Source organism: Melospiza melodia, chromosome 8 (genome assembly GCF_035770615.1).
Source record: "Melospiza melodia melodia isolate bMelMel2 chromosome 8, bMelMel2.pri, whole genome shotgun sequence".
NCBI lineage: Eukaryota > Metazoa > Chordata > Aves > Passeriformes > Passerellidae > Melospiza > Melospiza melodia.
This window is the reverse complement of record NC_086201.1, coordinates 11,362,177-11,379,203: the sequence shown is the minus strand read 5'-3', so window position 1 is coordinate 11,379,203 and position 17,027 is coordinate 11,362,177. Positions and strand designations below refer to the sequence as shown.

At 47.7% G+C, this 17,027-nt stretch overlaps 1 protein-coding gene across 1 annotated transcript in view; it reads right to left on the bottom strand.

The window, feature by feature from the left end:
- LOC134421188 (rho guanine nucleotide exchange factor 17-like) overlaps positions 1-14,511 on the bottom strand; it is a 44,765-nt gene extending 30,254 nt beyond the window's left edge. The window contains exon 1 of the mRNA XM_063161783.1: positions 14,429-14,511. Coding sequence (XP_063017853.1) covers positions 14,429-14,475 — 47 coding nt within the window. The 5' untranslated portion in view covers positions 14,476-14,511. The remainder of the gene's footprint in view (positions 1-14,428) is intronic.
- Between the last annotated feature and the right edge of the window lie 2,516 nt (positions 14,512-17,027).

The window sequence follows — 17,027 nt, the reverse complement described above, 5'->3', positions numbered from 1 at the left end:
TTCCCTCTCCTAAAATACATGATAATAAAAGCACCTATGGAGATTTCTGCCTTCCTTGCAAGTGCTGTAAAGTGAAGCTATCTGACTGTGTCCTCATGACAATGTAAGTTCTCTGAATACAGAGCTGGATGCAGCCATAGTAAAAATGGGTTTGGTCTGAATGCTCTGCTCCTCTCCAGTAAAACCTGCATGTCTTGTGTACAGGAGGGACCATAAGTGCCAAATCCTCTACAAGACCTGGGCTGGAGAAATACCCTACCCTGGCTGACCTGTAGTTTACAGAGGAGAAGAAATAGACCCATTTCTTCTTTTCTCACCTCTTCATGCAGTGTAGCACAATGTAATAAAAAAATTCTACAGGGGACAAAGAGCACCTTTTTGCCTTTGACTACATTATGAAATTGGTTCCTATGCAGTCAGGAGAGAAGCAAAAAACAGAATGAGCAATATTGAGGTTGGTAATGAACAGAGAGAAGTGTGTTCCTGTCTATTCAAGAGATGTACAGAAAGTGCTACAAGCACTTCAGTGTCAGGAAGCATTTGCTGTTGTTGAGTTTGAGCAGGAGCTCAGGGAAAGACACTTCACAACAGCCACCAGCTCAGCTCAGTGTTGGCTGTGGAACTATTGCTCTGTGAAGAAGTTGATCAGCAGCCTGGATGGCATGTCTGCATTGCAGGAGAGGTGCTGCTTTGTGTTTACATAAATAGTTGTGTGGGGCAATGTGTGCATGTGTTACACTGATGGCTGATCCACAGAGGTGCTTCCAAAATGGGATTGTTTCACAAACATCACAGAGTGCCTGCCCTGGAGAAACATTAGAGATGTAGAACAGCGTCATGAGAGTGAGTCTGTGTGAAAGATGGGAAGTGCCCCTCAGCCGCTGTGGTGTCCAGGCCATCTGCCTGAAGGGTGACACTGCTCTGGGGGTCAGCATGTAGCAGCTGAGTCTGTTTCTGTAGAAGCAAAGCCACCTTCCCTGTGCACAGACAGAGCTCTATGATCTCCTGAGAGATGGGGGAGTTCTGGTGTCTCTTCTGCTCCCTGTAGATCTACCCCAAGTTAGCACTGTCTGCTGTTAATCCCTTGGTTATTACCAAGGCCCTCAGGTATGTAAACCTGGACCAAATGAAAAAGGCCTCAAGAATAATGGGCTTACTTCATCATATCCCAGCTGGCAGCACTGCTGAGGACACGGTGGAAAACTTGATTTATTAAAATTGATGAAGGAACTGGCTAGTCTTGAATAATTCATTACATATCAGCTGCTGCTGAGGTAATAGGAGCTCAGCAAGATCCTCTTTAGCACTGCACAGTGCCTAAAATCTTTAAATAAGATGAAGTCAAAGATTGGCTAGTTAAAGATTGAAGGGCTTTCTCCATGTGAAGTGAGAGGCCCTGGCTCCTGGTGCTGAGGTCATCCAGCTGCGAAAATCACCCACGTCTCTCAAATGGAAGCCAGCCTGCTAATGTCACTGACATTTGCCAGGGCATGAAGCATTCTGCCTCAGCCATCAACTTCTGCAGAATATAATAGCTCCATTTTCCCCAATTCTTACTGGAATCAGGTTTAGTTCTCAATATTCACCACAAGCTAGGGATGTCTGAGGGTGTTGGCTTGCTTTTCTGATCATTATGCTTGAAAATAAATCAGCCTGGTGCGCTAAGAAGTAGGCACTACTATTTGAGTACACAGCTCTTGAGGTGCAATCTCTGCTGCTGCTCAGGGCTTTTGTCAGCACCAGCAGAATCAAATCACCCTCAGCCCGGGCAGTGGCTGGACTGGGTTTTGGAAGCATGTCAAAAGCCCTGGAACAGAATCCTGCTAACTTAATCTGGTCTCACTTGACGAACCAAGAGCTCTTTTTAACTCCACTGATGTCAATGGCAAAACCTTTGATAAACATGTAAAGCAGCAGCAAAATAAGGCACTGTAATAAGATGGCTGATACTCCTCTTCCTGTATGTCCTCCTGCAGAGGTCAGAGGAATTGCAGTTAATAAACAAAGAGGAAAAACCAATTGATGGACATATTCCTGCTTCCCAGCTGCTGGTATGGGGTCTCCACTATCTACAGTTATAGACCCTCCCTGAAGTCCATCACTTTCTCTCTTTCCAGCTGGTGATGATGGAAACTGGCCTCACAGCCAGTACTGTTCTCAGCTCCAGCTCTGGTTTGCATTGCCTTCCTTTGTCCCCCACGAGGCACCTAGGAATTTGTGAGGTGCTGATGGTACAGCACCTCTAGATCCTATCTCAGCTGAACACAAGACAGCCTTTGACTTAAGATCCTAATGAATACAGAGACTGTGATGCCTTGTTGATTTCCTCATGCCAGATTTTACTTCCAGATGCCATTCCCGCTTCAGCCAGAGCAGATGATTTTAGCCAGAGTCTGAAGTATGTTGGTAAAGGTACTCTGATGTACCACTGGCATCATGAGGCATTTGACATAGCACCAGAAGACTGTCAGTGTCCTCTCCGCTCCAAAAATACTGCTGCATCAATCACTTGTGAAAGTGTTTTAAAAATTAAAGCCAACTCGCCCTTGCCTTGAAATGCAGGCAGCACTTTCTCTTCCTGCTGTCTGTTAACAGCCTTTCTGCAGGAGGTCACACAACACTGATTTACACTCCTGAGCTTTTTGTGGACATAGGTTAAGATCATTTGGAGAAGCCACAAACTGAAGTTGTGACTTCTCACCCTGAAGTGTGTGAATGAAGCTAATTGTGTAACTCTCACAGCTGCAGAGTGGGAGATGCTGAGAACAAACTGTAACTTGGTAACACATGAGACTGGTGTCTTCTCCCCCATCTCCTGAGACAAGACACTCCAACTCCTGCGTTTCAGCTCCACTACCTGTAAGAGGCCAAAATAAAACTACCTTCCAGCATCTGCAAGAACTCTCCTGGCAGTCTCTGAGAACCAAGGAAAGTCAGGTAAGGTTTCCTAAAACTGAAATGTAATTACTTGAAATAAACTTAATTCTGAGACCTGTGCTCAGGTGTAAGAGCTCCATGCCACTGTATGAGCACAAGCTGGCATGGCCCAGGGACATGTGCCCTGAGAGACACTCTGTCTTCCCCTCTGAAGTGGCAGGGACAGGACTATGGTATCAGAACAGTCCATGACCCACACATCTCTCTTTACCCACCACCAGCATAACTCTGTGTGTGTTCTGTCTTTGCAGCTGTTTTTGATCTTTCATTGTTATTTTCTTCTCCTTTTCCTTCTTTCTCACCTTTTTTTTTTTTTAACAGTTATCTGTTGTCTCCTGGAAAGGGCTCCTGACTAGGCCCAATTGCCTTGGGAGCTGGTTTAGGAGGCACAGTGCCCTCTGACCAGCCAGACAACAGCAGTTACTATGTGGCTTCCTTTGCTTTATTCCTGCAGGAGACCAGCTGGAATTTATAGCATTTTCTATAAGCAAGGCATCATCCCTGAGGTACACTCAGGTGAGAGTGCTTCAGGGAATTCCCACTGGGAGCTGAGAGCAAAGGACTTTATTATTAAAAAATCCCAAACCAACAACAAAAACCACAAAATCATAAATCCTGGAGGAAATGCCATTTCCTTTCAAGTGATTCTGTGAGGTAGGGACTGCAAGAGAAGTAGAGAAGCAAGAGTTTTACCAGTTCCAACACAAACCCATTTTTTTTCAGAAAGATATTCAAAGTCCATTTCAATGCAAACCCTTCTGAGGAAGGATGGAAGCTGAAGCCTGTTCAAACATACACCTGATTTTAGCTGGGATAGAGTTCATTTCCCAGCCTAAACAGTGAAAAAAAGTTAAGAGGAGGGCACAAAGCAACCTACTTCTTACTCCAGGCAGAAAGGAAGGCAAATCAAGAGCAGGAAAACTTAGATGTTTTTCCTAAGGTTTGCTTGTTCTTTTGAGGGTTTTTTTTTAACCTAAGAGATATAAAATAGATGAAATTGAGTTGGCTAGAATTTTGGGGACACTGGAATGGCTGGGTTCACAAAAGAGTTTGTAAATTGCCCAAAGAGACACATGTGTTTCTCTGGGGTACAAGTGAGGGAGTAAAAGGGCCTTTCTCCCAATTCTGTCCTTGGTGGTGGTGTGCTGAAGGTACACTTAGTGCCACTGATGGCCCAGCTAAGTGAGAAACCTGGCTTTGTCTATACAGCAAAAAGAAAAAGAAATGTTAAATTCTCTTCTATTTTCTCTAAGGATATGGTGGAACTAAGCCAAAACCCTGCATTTGTACTGCTCTGCCTAAGGCAGCATAAGAACCTTCTCTGGTGAATCACCAGGCCCCAAAGCTTTTACTCCTTCTAAATGAATGCCAAGTATCCTGGGGAAGTGCTGCCAGGTACAAGGACACAGTGACACTGCTGGGCTAAAGCATGATGGGTGTCCCTGGCTGAGGGTCTGCAGGATTCTGTCCCACATTCCCTAGGATGATAAGGCTTGGGATCTAATCCTCTGTACCTGACTTTTCACCGTGCCCCAATTCACCTCAGTTTTTCTGCTTAATGCTATTTTCTGATCTTCTAGAATGCATTTTCCAAATATTTTGCCCAGTATCTTCCTGAAGCAGGTGAGAGATGTTCCTCGCTGTTCAGGGGCCCACATATGCAGGATGTTGGCAGGCAGGTGCACAGACTGTCTTTGGAGATCAAGAAAAACTGAAGATTGCTGCCACCATGCTTCTATGGACAAAGTACACACAGAAAAGTCTGGAAATGCATCTTCTGCAAGATGGAGATAAAGGGTGCAAGGGCAAACTCACTGAGAAAAAATTGAGGCTTCCTCTGCAGCTACAACAGCCATGTTGACACGCACTAGGTTAAGACCAAACTCAACTTTTTGATGTTAATTGCCTGGCTGCTTTAACTGGATATAGGCTTCTAAGTCCTGGAGTCAGCTGTGTGACACAACCAACTGATATTTACCTCTACCCTGTTATATCTTGCCCAGGGCTGCAGGGTCAGTGCACATGTTCCTGTGCATTGGAGCTGTCCACAGAACTGGTGGATTATTTTGCAAGAGAAGCAAGTAACATTTCACATCTGAAGGGACTGTTCAGACTTTAATTTCAGGCAAAGCTACTCTGGCCTAGGTTCAGCTTCTGCTCCAAGGCATGGCTCCAAGGCACTGATAACCATCATCAGTGACCAGACAATAATCACTGACCTGTCCAATGGCCTCTGATTGGTGATGTGACTCTCAGGCAATGCAGTCAGTGTCCCTCTGGACTCCCTGAGGGGCACAGAGGTTTCATGCTCTATGGACACAGAATACCACAAAGGAGTGGTTTGAGCATGGCTGTGGATAGGGAAGCTTTTTAAGATAAGCCTTGAAACACCAGGATTCCTGCTGCAGTTTGTGCCAATGGGCTGGCATGTGGAAGGATGCAGGACTGCTGAGTCCAGCTTCTTTCTTTTTGAATCTCTCCTATCCAAGATGATGTAGGATAGGAAGACCATGGGGGACAGAAGACACCCCTACTGTTCCAAGCACTGCACTGCCCTGTGAGCTGACTCAGTGAGGTGGAGCACCAGGTCTGCAGCCAGGCCCAGAAAACCGGCAGCAGCTGGGAGCAGCAGGTTGTGTGGTGCAGAGATAGCAGGTGGTTCCCGGCTGGGGTGGTCATGCACTTCCACCAGTGCACTGGCATGCCCAGACTGGCTCCACTGAGCCAGGGGTGTCACTGAGCCTGTGGAGCAAATTCCTGCTAGTGGGACTGCAGATCATCTTGTAGTCATCCCTGTTACAAGCAGCAAGACACTGTCTCAGCCTCCTGATCTCAACCTCTGTTAAGGTTTTGTATTAAGAGAACAGAGGCTCAATTTCTCATCTCCATTAAAACTTCAGTGATGTAAGAGTAGAGGAAAAAAGACATTAAATACTCTGCATCAAGGTCTGCTGGGTCTTTTTCCAAATAAAGTGGAGGAGGATCCCTCAGTAGGGTGAAGTCCCACACAAGCAGCTTTGATGACCACTCATCTGTCCTCACAGTCAGTACATCAAACAGAAAGGCAGCTGGGAGACCCAGACTATTGCACACAGAGAAGCAATACCACAGGCTAGTGTTTGCCCTCATTTGCATGGATGTAAACAACCTGCTTGGAAGCAAGCAAGGATACTTGATTTTCACTACTGCCAGTGTGAGGAGAACACTGCATGGGGTACAGAGCTACCAGGAAAAGCTACAGTGAAATCAGCCCACCCCTCTTCAAGCCATTTACTGCAACACAAGGCAGAATGAATCAATAATATGTATCGAGCTGGGAAAGTTAATCTGCATCCAGAGCATCATAACAAATTAAAAGGAAATAAAATCAGTACAATTCCACTGGCTCTCATTACTATCACAGTGGAGAGTAATTAAAATCTATGGGGCGAATTCAATGCTGTAGGAACTCTCCTGAAGCCAAAGGCACTGTACAAGGGCATTGCTTTTTCCAGATGCTATGTATTTCCAATAGCAGCACGAATGGCAAAATGGGCAGAGTGGATAGGGTAGACTAAGAGCCCAACCTCTTTAGGAGCCAGGCATTCTGCTGCTTGCTCCTCCTCATGTGGAGTCATGCTGCACAGTTGCTGCTTTGGTGCTTGATGTGCTGACTTTTAAAAGCTCCAGGCATTTGTGTGTGGGGCTCCCATTCAAGGACTTCCCAAGCCAACACACAACTTCCATTCATCAGCTCTGGCTGTCACCTCATCCTGCCTGTTCCCTGCTCCCCTGCATTATCCTGCCGCCTTTGCACTCCTCTCTCCTCCCCACTCCTAAGCACAGCCACCCGTGCTACACAGTCTCTTAGGTGCTAAAGAAATGCCTTTTCCTGCCACAGAGCACCTTCTGCTATCCTGTTGCCTGATAAGACTCTCAACCCATCTTTCTGCGCTTTCCCACAAACTCCTTATCCTTTGACTCCCACGCATCCCTGATGAAGAAGCTGATGGAGGACTACCACCTGCCCCAAAGCCACAGCCACTTGCACTCCCATTAAAGCTCTGCTCCAGTCCTGTGTCAATTATGTGCTGGAGCTGTGCTATAAGGCAGGAATTCAACCTGAAGCAGCATTCACTGCCCAAACTTTGATACCTTGACTCTGTGAGAGGCCCTGCTGCCCCACAGCCCCAGCACTGTCGTGACTCAGTGGAACACCTGATTCTCACTGAGTGGAAGGAGATGTGTGAAGCACAGGCAGCACATTCCTCATCACTGCACACAGCATTGTGTCCAGCTACCCAGCACTGCAGCCTGAAGCAGTGAGGCAGCTGCCACACTGGCACCCAGAGGCAACCAGAGTTTGGTTCCGCTGGAAACTGCCATTAAAAGAGAGAGGCACTGGATGGAACAAATCAATCTGGGGAAGTTCTATAGATGGTGTGTAGCAAAAGATTTCATCTCAGTGTGCTTGTCTAGCTTTCACCTTCATGAACCTCTTATGTCCTGTCACTCCACCCTGTGTGTGGCTTCCACCTACGGAAGCTATGCCAATGTCAGCAGGATGATGCAGCCACCAAATACCATGTGTGGCAAACACCAGTCTGCACACATACAGTGCTGCTGAGGGCTCTTCCACATGGACATGTTTACCATATAATAATCATGGTAATCTACAGAGATAAACCAAAGTGGATTGTTAATGCTGTTTTACAAATTGGTGTTCTATGGTCCTGCAGGTGGAACCATGGACTAAGAGTTGTATTTCCAGATATACCATGATCTTATTCACTGTCTGGAAAAGTGGAGGTCTCACTTGACCTGGCCTTACCCCAGTATGCCTTTCAGAAGTTCAGCCACTTTATTACCACATATCCACATCTGTAACCATGTTCAGATTCACCAATGAACAGCACAAAAGCCTCATTCTTAAAAGTCTTCAGCACCTTAAAAGTCACAGCCATATTATCACAGAATGTGCTTCAACATTTCGCCAAAACTAGATGCTCACATCTTTCAAAACAATCCAGCAAGGAAAGCAAACAGAAATCTGCTCCTTAATAAGTATTTTAGGCCACACCTATCTAGTGGCCAACCTCCCTCATTTTTCTAATTTCCATCTGAAAATAGCAGACCTTCTCTCCAGATATAAATCTCATCTGGCTTTCCTATTACAACAACTTTGAGCTGATTTGCATGATATTTATATATTCTTCAAAGGGATTGCTCTTTAAGGTAGTGTTAGCTTGAGGTACAACTGGAGTTTTGATATGAATATTACTTCACTCAAAAGGGACTGTGCTCTGACAGTCTTTATAGGAGATAAAAGTAGAAGAATGGCTTTTAGGCAAAGAGGAAATAAAGTTTCTGAGTCTCATCCCTCTCATCCCTCTATACAGGCCAGGGGGAGTAGGGATCTTCTTCCTATGGAGGTCAAAAGCCATCCTAAATGAAAATAAATATCTAAGGCATGCACTAATGTATGCTGCACTGTTGTAAGCATGAACAGGATTGCTGATGTGCTTGTGGGCTATGCCAGTGCCTGCAGCTGCCTCTGGCCGGGTTAGCTCTGTTTTATGGATTTACTTCATGCTACTCTGTAATGAAGAATAGCCTGAGGAGTGTGCTGAGAGCCAGAATAAAAAGTGTTGCAGAGTTATTGCTCCACTGTCTGCATGTGACCAGAAATATCACAGCACTGTGTAGACAAGCAATGACTGTCACCCTTGGGAACATGACTCTGTGGTACCCAGGTAAGAACAGAACCCAGAATAAAGGGCAGAAGATCCTCACTGAGAGACAGGACTGGCTGTTGAGTTGGCAGACCTGGTTCTCAGAGCCAGGAATGAGACATCGACTCTTCCTGTTGGAAGCTGCTCCAAAACTCCAGTGGCAGATCAAACAAGCAAGCTGTGCACCTCAATATTAAAAAGCTGATCAGCTCAGAGGCTGCTAATCAAAAGGAGTCTATGGCCTACCCATTCCTCTTTCAAAAATAAATTTTCTTTTTCTTTCTTTTTCTCTCCTGTGGCTTTGGCTGATGCTTGTTTTCAGTGATACTAAGCTTTTAGGGAAGCTGAAGTACTGTGTTGTGAGGTCTCCCCACTGCAGGTATGGCCTCTGCAATCAGAAAGCACCAATTTCCATAGCTGTATCTAGCCCTTAAATAGGAGGAGAAGTGCCACACTGGGGCTTACTGACAGGTTATCTTGTGTTGTGGAAACCTGAGCCCTGACTGTCCACAGAGAACAGAGCTGTTGCAGCAGCTGTGGTAAAAAGGGGGCACATCAGTGCAGAACAGTTAAGCACCGCAAACCAGGACTCCTGAGGGAGCGCTCTCATCTGCTTGTAACTGAGACGTCTCAGTTCAGGCCTGAGGGGCTTTTTTCAGGTTAAACTACCACAGCACAGATTAGCAGTGAAACTCCATTGATCCTTTATGAGAAACAGTTACCTCCCAGGTTCTTACAAGGCACTTTCTTGGAAAGGCTCTTTCAACACAGATCTCCCCTTGGAAGGGGCTGCTTCTGTCTACTCCTAGGAGCAGGCTGCAAAGATCAGCCACACCACCCCAAACAACAGCAGTGTTTCAGCACAGAGCTGATTGATATCTCCAGGCACTGACACCCTTTTGGTCAAGGGGCGTCAGCTTCAATCCAGTACCAGCCATGGGTAGTGCTAATTCCACTCCAGCCAAACTCTGACCCACTGCTCTGTCTCTAGACCACTCTGCAAGGTGTGTTTATTGAGATGTAATGGTCCTTAAGATAAGCAAGGACTTGAGTAGAGGGAATGGTAGGGAAGTTGTCCTTTCAACAAGCTAGGAAGCCAGCAAATAAATGTGACACAACAGCTCCAACAGGCTGTGATACTAGAAATTAATGTGTATCACTTCAGTGCTAGGTCTGAATGGAGCTGTCTCTGCTCAGTGTCTGAGGGTCTTTAATTCCCCTTTTCCTCGGGAAAGAACCTTGCATGAAAAGTTCAGCTGTGTGTACTCTGAGTCTTGTGAATCACTTGATTGTGGTCAAAGCCACTGTCATCTTTCAGTTGCTAACTGGCTTCCTAAACATGCCTACAGAAACAGCAGGACTGCTGTGTGGTAAACAAATTACTTTTGACAGGAGACTGCCAGCACTGCTCCCAGACACCAGGGAAGCCACAAGATGGGCTGCAGTGTCTGACTGGAGCAGCTCTAGCATTGCATCCACAGCTAGTGCAGTGTCAGGCTGCTTCTCTTCTGCAAGCACTGACAAAGAACCGAGCCTGCAAACTCCCACCACCATCTGCTGAAGCTTCATATCCCAAAGGAAAAATGGATTTTTGCTTACACGTTTCTTTAAGCATTTCAACAGCAGAAAAGGCAAGGGCGTAGACACTCTCTCTAGCTAAAAACACAAAGCCGTGTTTTTTCTTTGTAAGAAAAAATTTACTGCTGCTCCTTGACTTCCCATCTAGGACAGAGTTTATTTCAAAAGCTTTAGAACATTTAGTCCCTTTCTGGAGAGAAATCCTTAGGACAGGTACCACTGAGTTCCTAAACAAGTTATTTCTAGAATGTGAAAATAAACAAAGGTTCCAAAAGGGCTGCAAAGGGCCCTGAGGTGTTACATGGCAAAGTGAATATCAGCAGACAGTGGAGATTTTTTTTTTCCCCTTGTGCTTCACCTTGAAGCAGCTGTTAGCAAAGCCAGAAAACTCCTCTGCCCCTTGGTGTATTTAATACAGCCTTGGCAAAGGGACTGCAGTCAGCTCATGAATATGGGAATTGCCTAATTCTCCAGCTATTCTTATTACCTCAGCCCGAGGATCCCAGCTTTTCATAACTAATTCCTGAAATCATAGACTTTCCACTGTCCTTTCTGTCCTTGAGCAGCAAACCACTCCTCCTCATGTAACAGATGCTGGTGCCTGCTGTGGTGCCACCCGTTTTCCCAGGGCCCTTCCCTAGCAGGGACGGCGCTGTGGACAAGGTTACTGACCCCCGCACAGTTCCCAGAGATACTCACCCTTTGTTGCTGTAACTTACAGGAGGATGTCTGGAAAATAACAAATGCTGCACAGCCCTGTGCAGTGGCTCGGGCTGGCTGAACATTCTGAAGCCTGGGCAGGGGCTGGCAGCTGTAATGCAATCTGTCTCTGGCAGCAGAGATCTCTCACCCTGTTCCTACAAGCCAGCTCCCTCCACATCCCACCCTGTCTGTGACTCCCACAAAGACTCAGGATTTGCAGTGCCTCCCACCTTGTCACTTCATTTTGCCCTCATTGTCATATACATCCTCAGCCCACCTTCCCTCTCTGTGCCCATGTACCTGTTTTCTACCTCTTTGTTATTTTTCCTTATCTCACTGGTCCTGACAGCCCTGTCCATCCTCCCAAGACTCAGAGCTAAAGCTGTTCCTGTGCTGGAAGGTGACGATGGCTGCCAGGAACCAGCTGCGAGGGCCACTGCAAACTGAAAAGCAGATGGAAGCTGAGACTGGGATAATTATGAAGCAGGGCCTGCAAAACTTGTGGAGATGTTGGCCAGAGGTGCCCAGTTTATTCCCAGAGACACACGGGTACATCCCTTGAATGCTGGCAGGTAACCTGGGAGCAGAAAACTCATCAAGCTGTGGACAGCTTCCCAATCCTGGCTATGGAGCACAGCATGTGATGCCTCCTCACCTCACTAACACCCATGACTGCTGCTGCCAAGCTGCTCTGGACAAGGAGAATGTGCTCACTGCAGCGGCAGCTGAGGAAATGTCCAGGCTGGTTCCAAGGGCTACAGGTTAGATCTTTTGCTGTAGGCCAAGGAACAGCTACAGCAGCACAGGTTATACTGCAACAGGATCTTGGCAAGGTGGAAAAAACCTGTTAAGATCTTCCTGTTTCTTTTATGATAGAGGATTTTTTTTCCCCAAGAGCTTGCCAAAAGGGTAACTTCATCAATGGAAAATAAAAACTAGGTAATGTCCTCTAGTAGTTTATTTCTTAGTTCCAAACTGGCCCATTCAAAAGCTGCAGAAGAAACCACCTCCAAAGTCCATGGTTTTGTAACCAGAACTTCCCTTTCAATTAGTCATGTTATAGGGCTGTAAACACAATAATTCCATCAATACTATGGAACAGTCATGTTGCATCTGTATTAACATAAATGTGTGCTGATATGCCATAGGGCTAATCTGATATGACAGTAATTGGCTGATGCCCAGCCATGGAGGCCCTGGAGCTATGCTTGCTGTCTCTCCTCTAAAAGAACTGTCCTCTGAAACACTGGAAAGGAAACCAACTGTGATGCTGTATCTTGCCTGCCATCAATCAGCAATGCTTCTTACACCTGCATCACTGAGGTGTTTGAGGTTGGATGGTAACTGTTTAGTTGGGGAAGCTGTATTTGAAGTGCAACTTGATCTCCTACAAACTTAAATATTAAGAAATCAGGATTTCCAGACTATCTTGTTAGACTAAATCAGACTCAGCAAGCTCGCAATGGATAATAAACTCAGAAAATCCATAAAAGCATTCCTTTCCCTTTTCTCCATGACTACTGGGAGCTGTGCATCATCACCTAGTCTGCAGCAGGCTTTTCTTACACAGATGAAGCTTAAGGAGCTTAAAACTTTATAAGTGCTTTGGGGCTACTGTTGTTATCTTGTACGGTGCTCTACAGACAGAGGCAAGCCTTAAATCTGAGACTGCAGCTGGGGTTCTCTGGTTAAAGGCCTTAAAGGAGATCAATGTAAGCAATGCCTAAGGATGTGAACCAGATCTCAGACAGTCCATCTCCTGTCTGGGCCATGCAAGCAAGTGGACAAACTCAAAAACCAGGCTAGGATCAGGAGTCTTTGCAGTTGCAGGCACAGTATGAATCACTGATTTTGCTTTTGGCAATATACCTTTCAAAGAGCCTTAGTGAGGAGAGACCCTGTCTCTTTTTGAGGGATTTTGCCAAAGAAACCACAGCAGACACCCAGGCTTTCTGTATCTGGCTCATCAGCTCTGTGTAAGCTTTGCTGTCTGGATGCACAATGCCTTGCCTAATGCATCCTTGTTCATGACAGAGCTCTTGGGTTCTACCTCAGCACAAACCAAACAAGAGAGACTTGTTTTACTCAGAAACCATTATTCTCAACAGTATGGCACTAAAGGTGCATCACTTTTGGCAATATGCAAGAGCAGTATCTCAAAATCCCAGAGAGTACGTGGCTGACAGCGCCCAAATCATCTCATGGAGCAGCCAGTGAAATTAGGAGAAAAATTTTTAAAGTAAGGTGGGAAACAGCACCCTAAATAGGGAATTTTCAATCTATGCTTAGGTTCTGGATTTGACTTAAATCTTTCTAGCACTCTTATCTGCTCCTTCATCTGTAAAATGAGATCAATAAAACCTCCCCAGATTTGCAGCAGTGCTCCCAGTCTTAATTGATATCTGTGAAGCATTTTGAGAACCATGAGCGAAAGAAACCACTACCAAGCCCTCAGGGCTTACTATAATACCAACAAACAAGCAGAGTTGTTTACAATGCTTTTCAGTGCCACAATTACTAAGAAATGAGGAAAGGCTAAAGTGTAGATGCACCCAGTGCTGCCTTGCTGCAGTGTAAATGGTAGGAGCAGATTTTAGAGATTTTCCTCCAGGGAATTCTATTTTCAATAATGCAGTAAAACTTCTACCTCTCTGGATCCAAACAGATGCTCCTGCTAACACCTCAGGTATCAAAACCTATTATGAATTTGGGAGAATGCGTCTTAGAGCTGAAATCACATGGAAATTAATTAAGAAATGACTCACTGGGACCTCGCAAATTTAAAGAGCCAGGTGCTGCCCAGCCACCCTTCCCAACGATTGAGCTCAGCCTAGTACCGCACCAGCACACGATCTCTCACCTTGCACAGGACAAAAAGCCCCCAGGCACCTCCAAGGCTCTTTCCTGCCCCCTTCAAAGCTCTGTGTCCCTGCGTTTCCCTGCGTTTCCCTGCTCTGTGTCCCTGCGTTTCCCTCTGTGTCCCTCCTCCCAGTTTCAGGAGCCGAGAGCAGCGGCCGGGCTCGCCCGCAGCAGCTCCCGGGCAGAGCAGAGCGCTCCGTGCCGTGCCGTGCCGTGCCAGCGGAGCCTCCGGTGCCGGGGCGAGCAGCGAGCGAGTGCGGGGAGCGGGCACATGCGGGCCCCGGCAGCGGGCAGGTGTCGGCCGGGGCAGGTGCGCAAGGGCTTGGGAAGCGCGTGTATGCCCCGCTCCCGTCCCCGCGCTGGGCGCCGAGCTGCCGGTGGGACCCGAGGGGCCCCGCCGGACCGGGGAACGAGACCAGCGCACAGATAAATCACAGAGAGCTGCACGAGCGGTCCCGCAGCCCTCCCCGCCACGCAGCCATTTGCCTTTGTTGCAGCCCCGCGCCCGCAAGGTGCGGCGGGGCCGGGGCTGAAGAAGGAGTTCGCTCCCCGCTCGCTCTCCCCTCACAGCAGGGCGGTGGGGACACGTTCTGCGGGACTGGCTGCCGAGAGGGACCCGCCCGCCGCCCGCACCTGCCTACCTGCGGAGCCCGCCCGGGACGCGTCGCCCGCCGCCTTTGTTGTGCATGCCCGCCCGGCAGCGCCGAGCCGCGGGTCGGCTCCGGCCCGGCCCCTCGGCGCCCGCCGCTCGCAGGCCCGGCTTAGCCCGTCACCACGGCAACGGCGGGCGCGGCTCGGGCGAGGTACCGGCCCCAGCGCCCCGCCCCGACAGGGCCGAGGGGACAGAGCGGGCGGGCCTGAGGGGACGGAGCGGGGGCACCCGCCCCGAGCGGGGCTGAGGGGAGAGCGCGGGGCGGCCCCCGGGGCCGGGAGCGGGCGGTGCTGAGGAGACAGGGCAGGGCAGGGGGGTCCCCGCGGGCTGCGAGCAGACGGCCCTGCAGCCTCGGCTTTAGGCGCTCGTCTATCGGCGCCCGCCGTTCTCCCCAGCCCCTCCTTCCCCACAGTGCCGGGCAGGTCCGAGCCCGGTTTAGATTAGCCTCGGCTTCCTCTTACGGTGCTTGGGATCCCTCATTCTCCATATCCGGCCACCTCGGGAGTCCCTATCTCCGGTCACAGATCGCACGTTCTTTTGTCCTACAGCGAGCACGGCTCTGGTGACTCTCCTGACTATCTTCCTGCATCAGCCGCCACAGGCTCTACACGTGACGGGCAGTCTCTCTGGAAAGAGGGGAGCTGCTGGGAGAATAAAGCCAAGGCAGTGGGAACGCCTCCGTTTAGCCCTGTTCTGGGCGAGGAATTAATTGTATCCTGCATTTACAACTATTTTAATTGATCATTCATTTTAGGCATAACCATGACAGCTTGAACCTCTTCCCTTTCAGTCAGTAAGGACTTTGCAAGTTAATAGTTACGTTGATTGTTTCTAGGATTAAGTACCGCTCATTGGCTCTGTCATGTAATGCTAGACTGAGCTGGGTCTTGTTACTGGACTTATACACGTGTGCCTGTGTTCATCTCGTTCTGAACAGGCAGGCTCTGCACTGGTGAGACATGTTAAAAGGAGGGTCCCTGATCAGAATTGCTCACATTCATGAGTTTTTTAAGTCATCCAGACTAAGTAAAGGCATTGTTTCTGTTTGAAGACAATTAGAAAAAAACCTAAATTCTGCGGAGAAAAGTTGATTGTGGAGAGAAATAAATAGCATAGCAACCCTGAACTCTTTCTATGTGTTCAACACCTGATTATACATTTTTTTTCTTTCTGAGGTCTGTCAAACTCCTATTTAACCTTAGTAGAAAGGGATTTCAGTGGCACTGGGCTCACAGCATCCTCCACTGAAGGCCCTTCAATTACAAATAAAACATATGAAACTCTTCAGTAAGCCTCATGTGTCAGAGGAAAAGACAGAGACAGAATGTGCTCAAGGTTACAGAGATGTTCTCTGGCAAAACTGGGAAAAACTGCCAGACCTGTGGTGTCCTGTCCTTGGCCTTCATCTGCCAGACTTTGCCATTCTGTCCCAAGAAGGCACCTGGGGTAAACCCAGCCCTGCCTTCAGGGAGAGCAGGGGAGAGGGGATAGGAGGCAGCTGTCCTTTAGTTCCCCTTGGTCAGTCTGGGCCCATATATTACTCATGTCAGTAAATAATCTCCTTCTTAAGGGGTTTTCACTGGACACAAGGACGCTTGGAGATGACCTGGTGTTATTGTGCTGTAAAGAAGGATGATAAGGAGAACTTGGAGATCTATTGTGATGGTCTTTGCAGCTCCCCCTGCAATGAGCTGCCTCCTTTTCCGTTGCATGCTAATTTATAAATAGACCAGATTCCGCTACTCAGAGAAAGCTTTTGTCTCTCCTTGTACTCGATATATGTGATACTCTGCAGTGGAGAGCAGATGTTTGTACCAGATTCTGCTCCCATGGAAATGGGCAGTAGAAGACTCAGAGGCAAGGGGTGAAATAGCATCAGGGTTATCTCCTGTCCTCAGCTCAGAGCTCCTGTTACAGCCAGTCTGAAAGGCCAGAAGACGCCCTTGGATTTAGCAGCACAGTCTCGAGTGTATGCCTGTGTCTCTGCAGGAGATGGACATCCTGTTGTTTGCAGACTCCAGTTACAGCTAAAGCTAAAAAAAAAGCATCTGTCTGCATAAACAGGAATTTTCCTCAATTGCAGGAGCTAGCAGAGGACACTACTTTGTCTCTGTCTCTGAAAGGGCTGAGTAATGTTTTGTTTGTTTGTTTTGTTCTTTTTGCTGCCTTCCTCCAGCTCCATGACTTTGGTGGCGCCTTTGGCAGAAGAACAATTGCCTTTGCTCCCCTTTTATCCATATCCACCAGAGGATTTTGTTTTCCAGATTGTTTGCTGCTGCTGAAGCCATAGCAATAATGCTCCTGTATAGCTTTACTTAAGGAGGGAAGAAACAAAACCACATGACAAATTGGTCCAATTTATCACAGCAACAGAAACCTGCAATTCAGCTCAATCGCCCCCACAGGCCAGCTTAGACAGCATCAATATTTAATGACCTGAGCGCCACTGCCCTCACAGGTTGAGCTGCACCTCTGCCCTTGCCTTGTCACAGGTACCCCCCAGGAATGTCACCCCACCAGTGTGGAGAGCACCCCCAGAATTCCTCTGCGTGAACAGGGTCTGTCTTCAGCCTGCCAAGTCAAGCCTG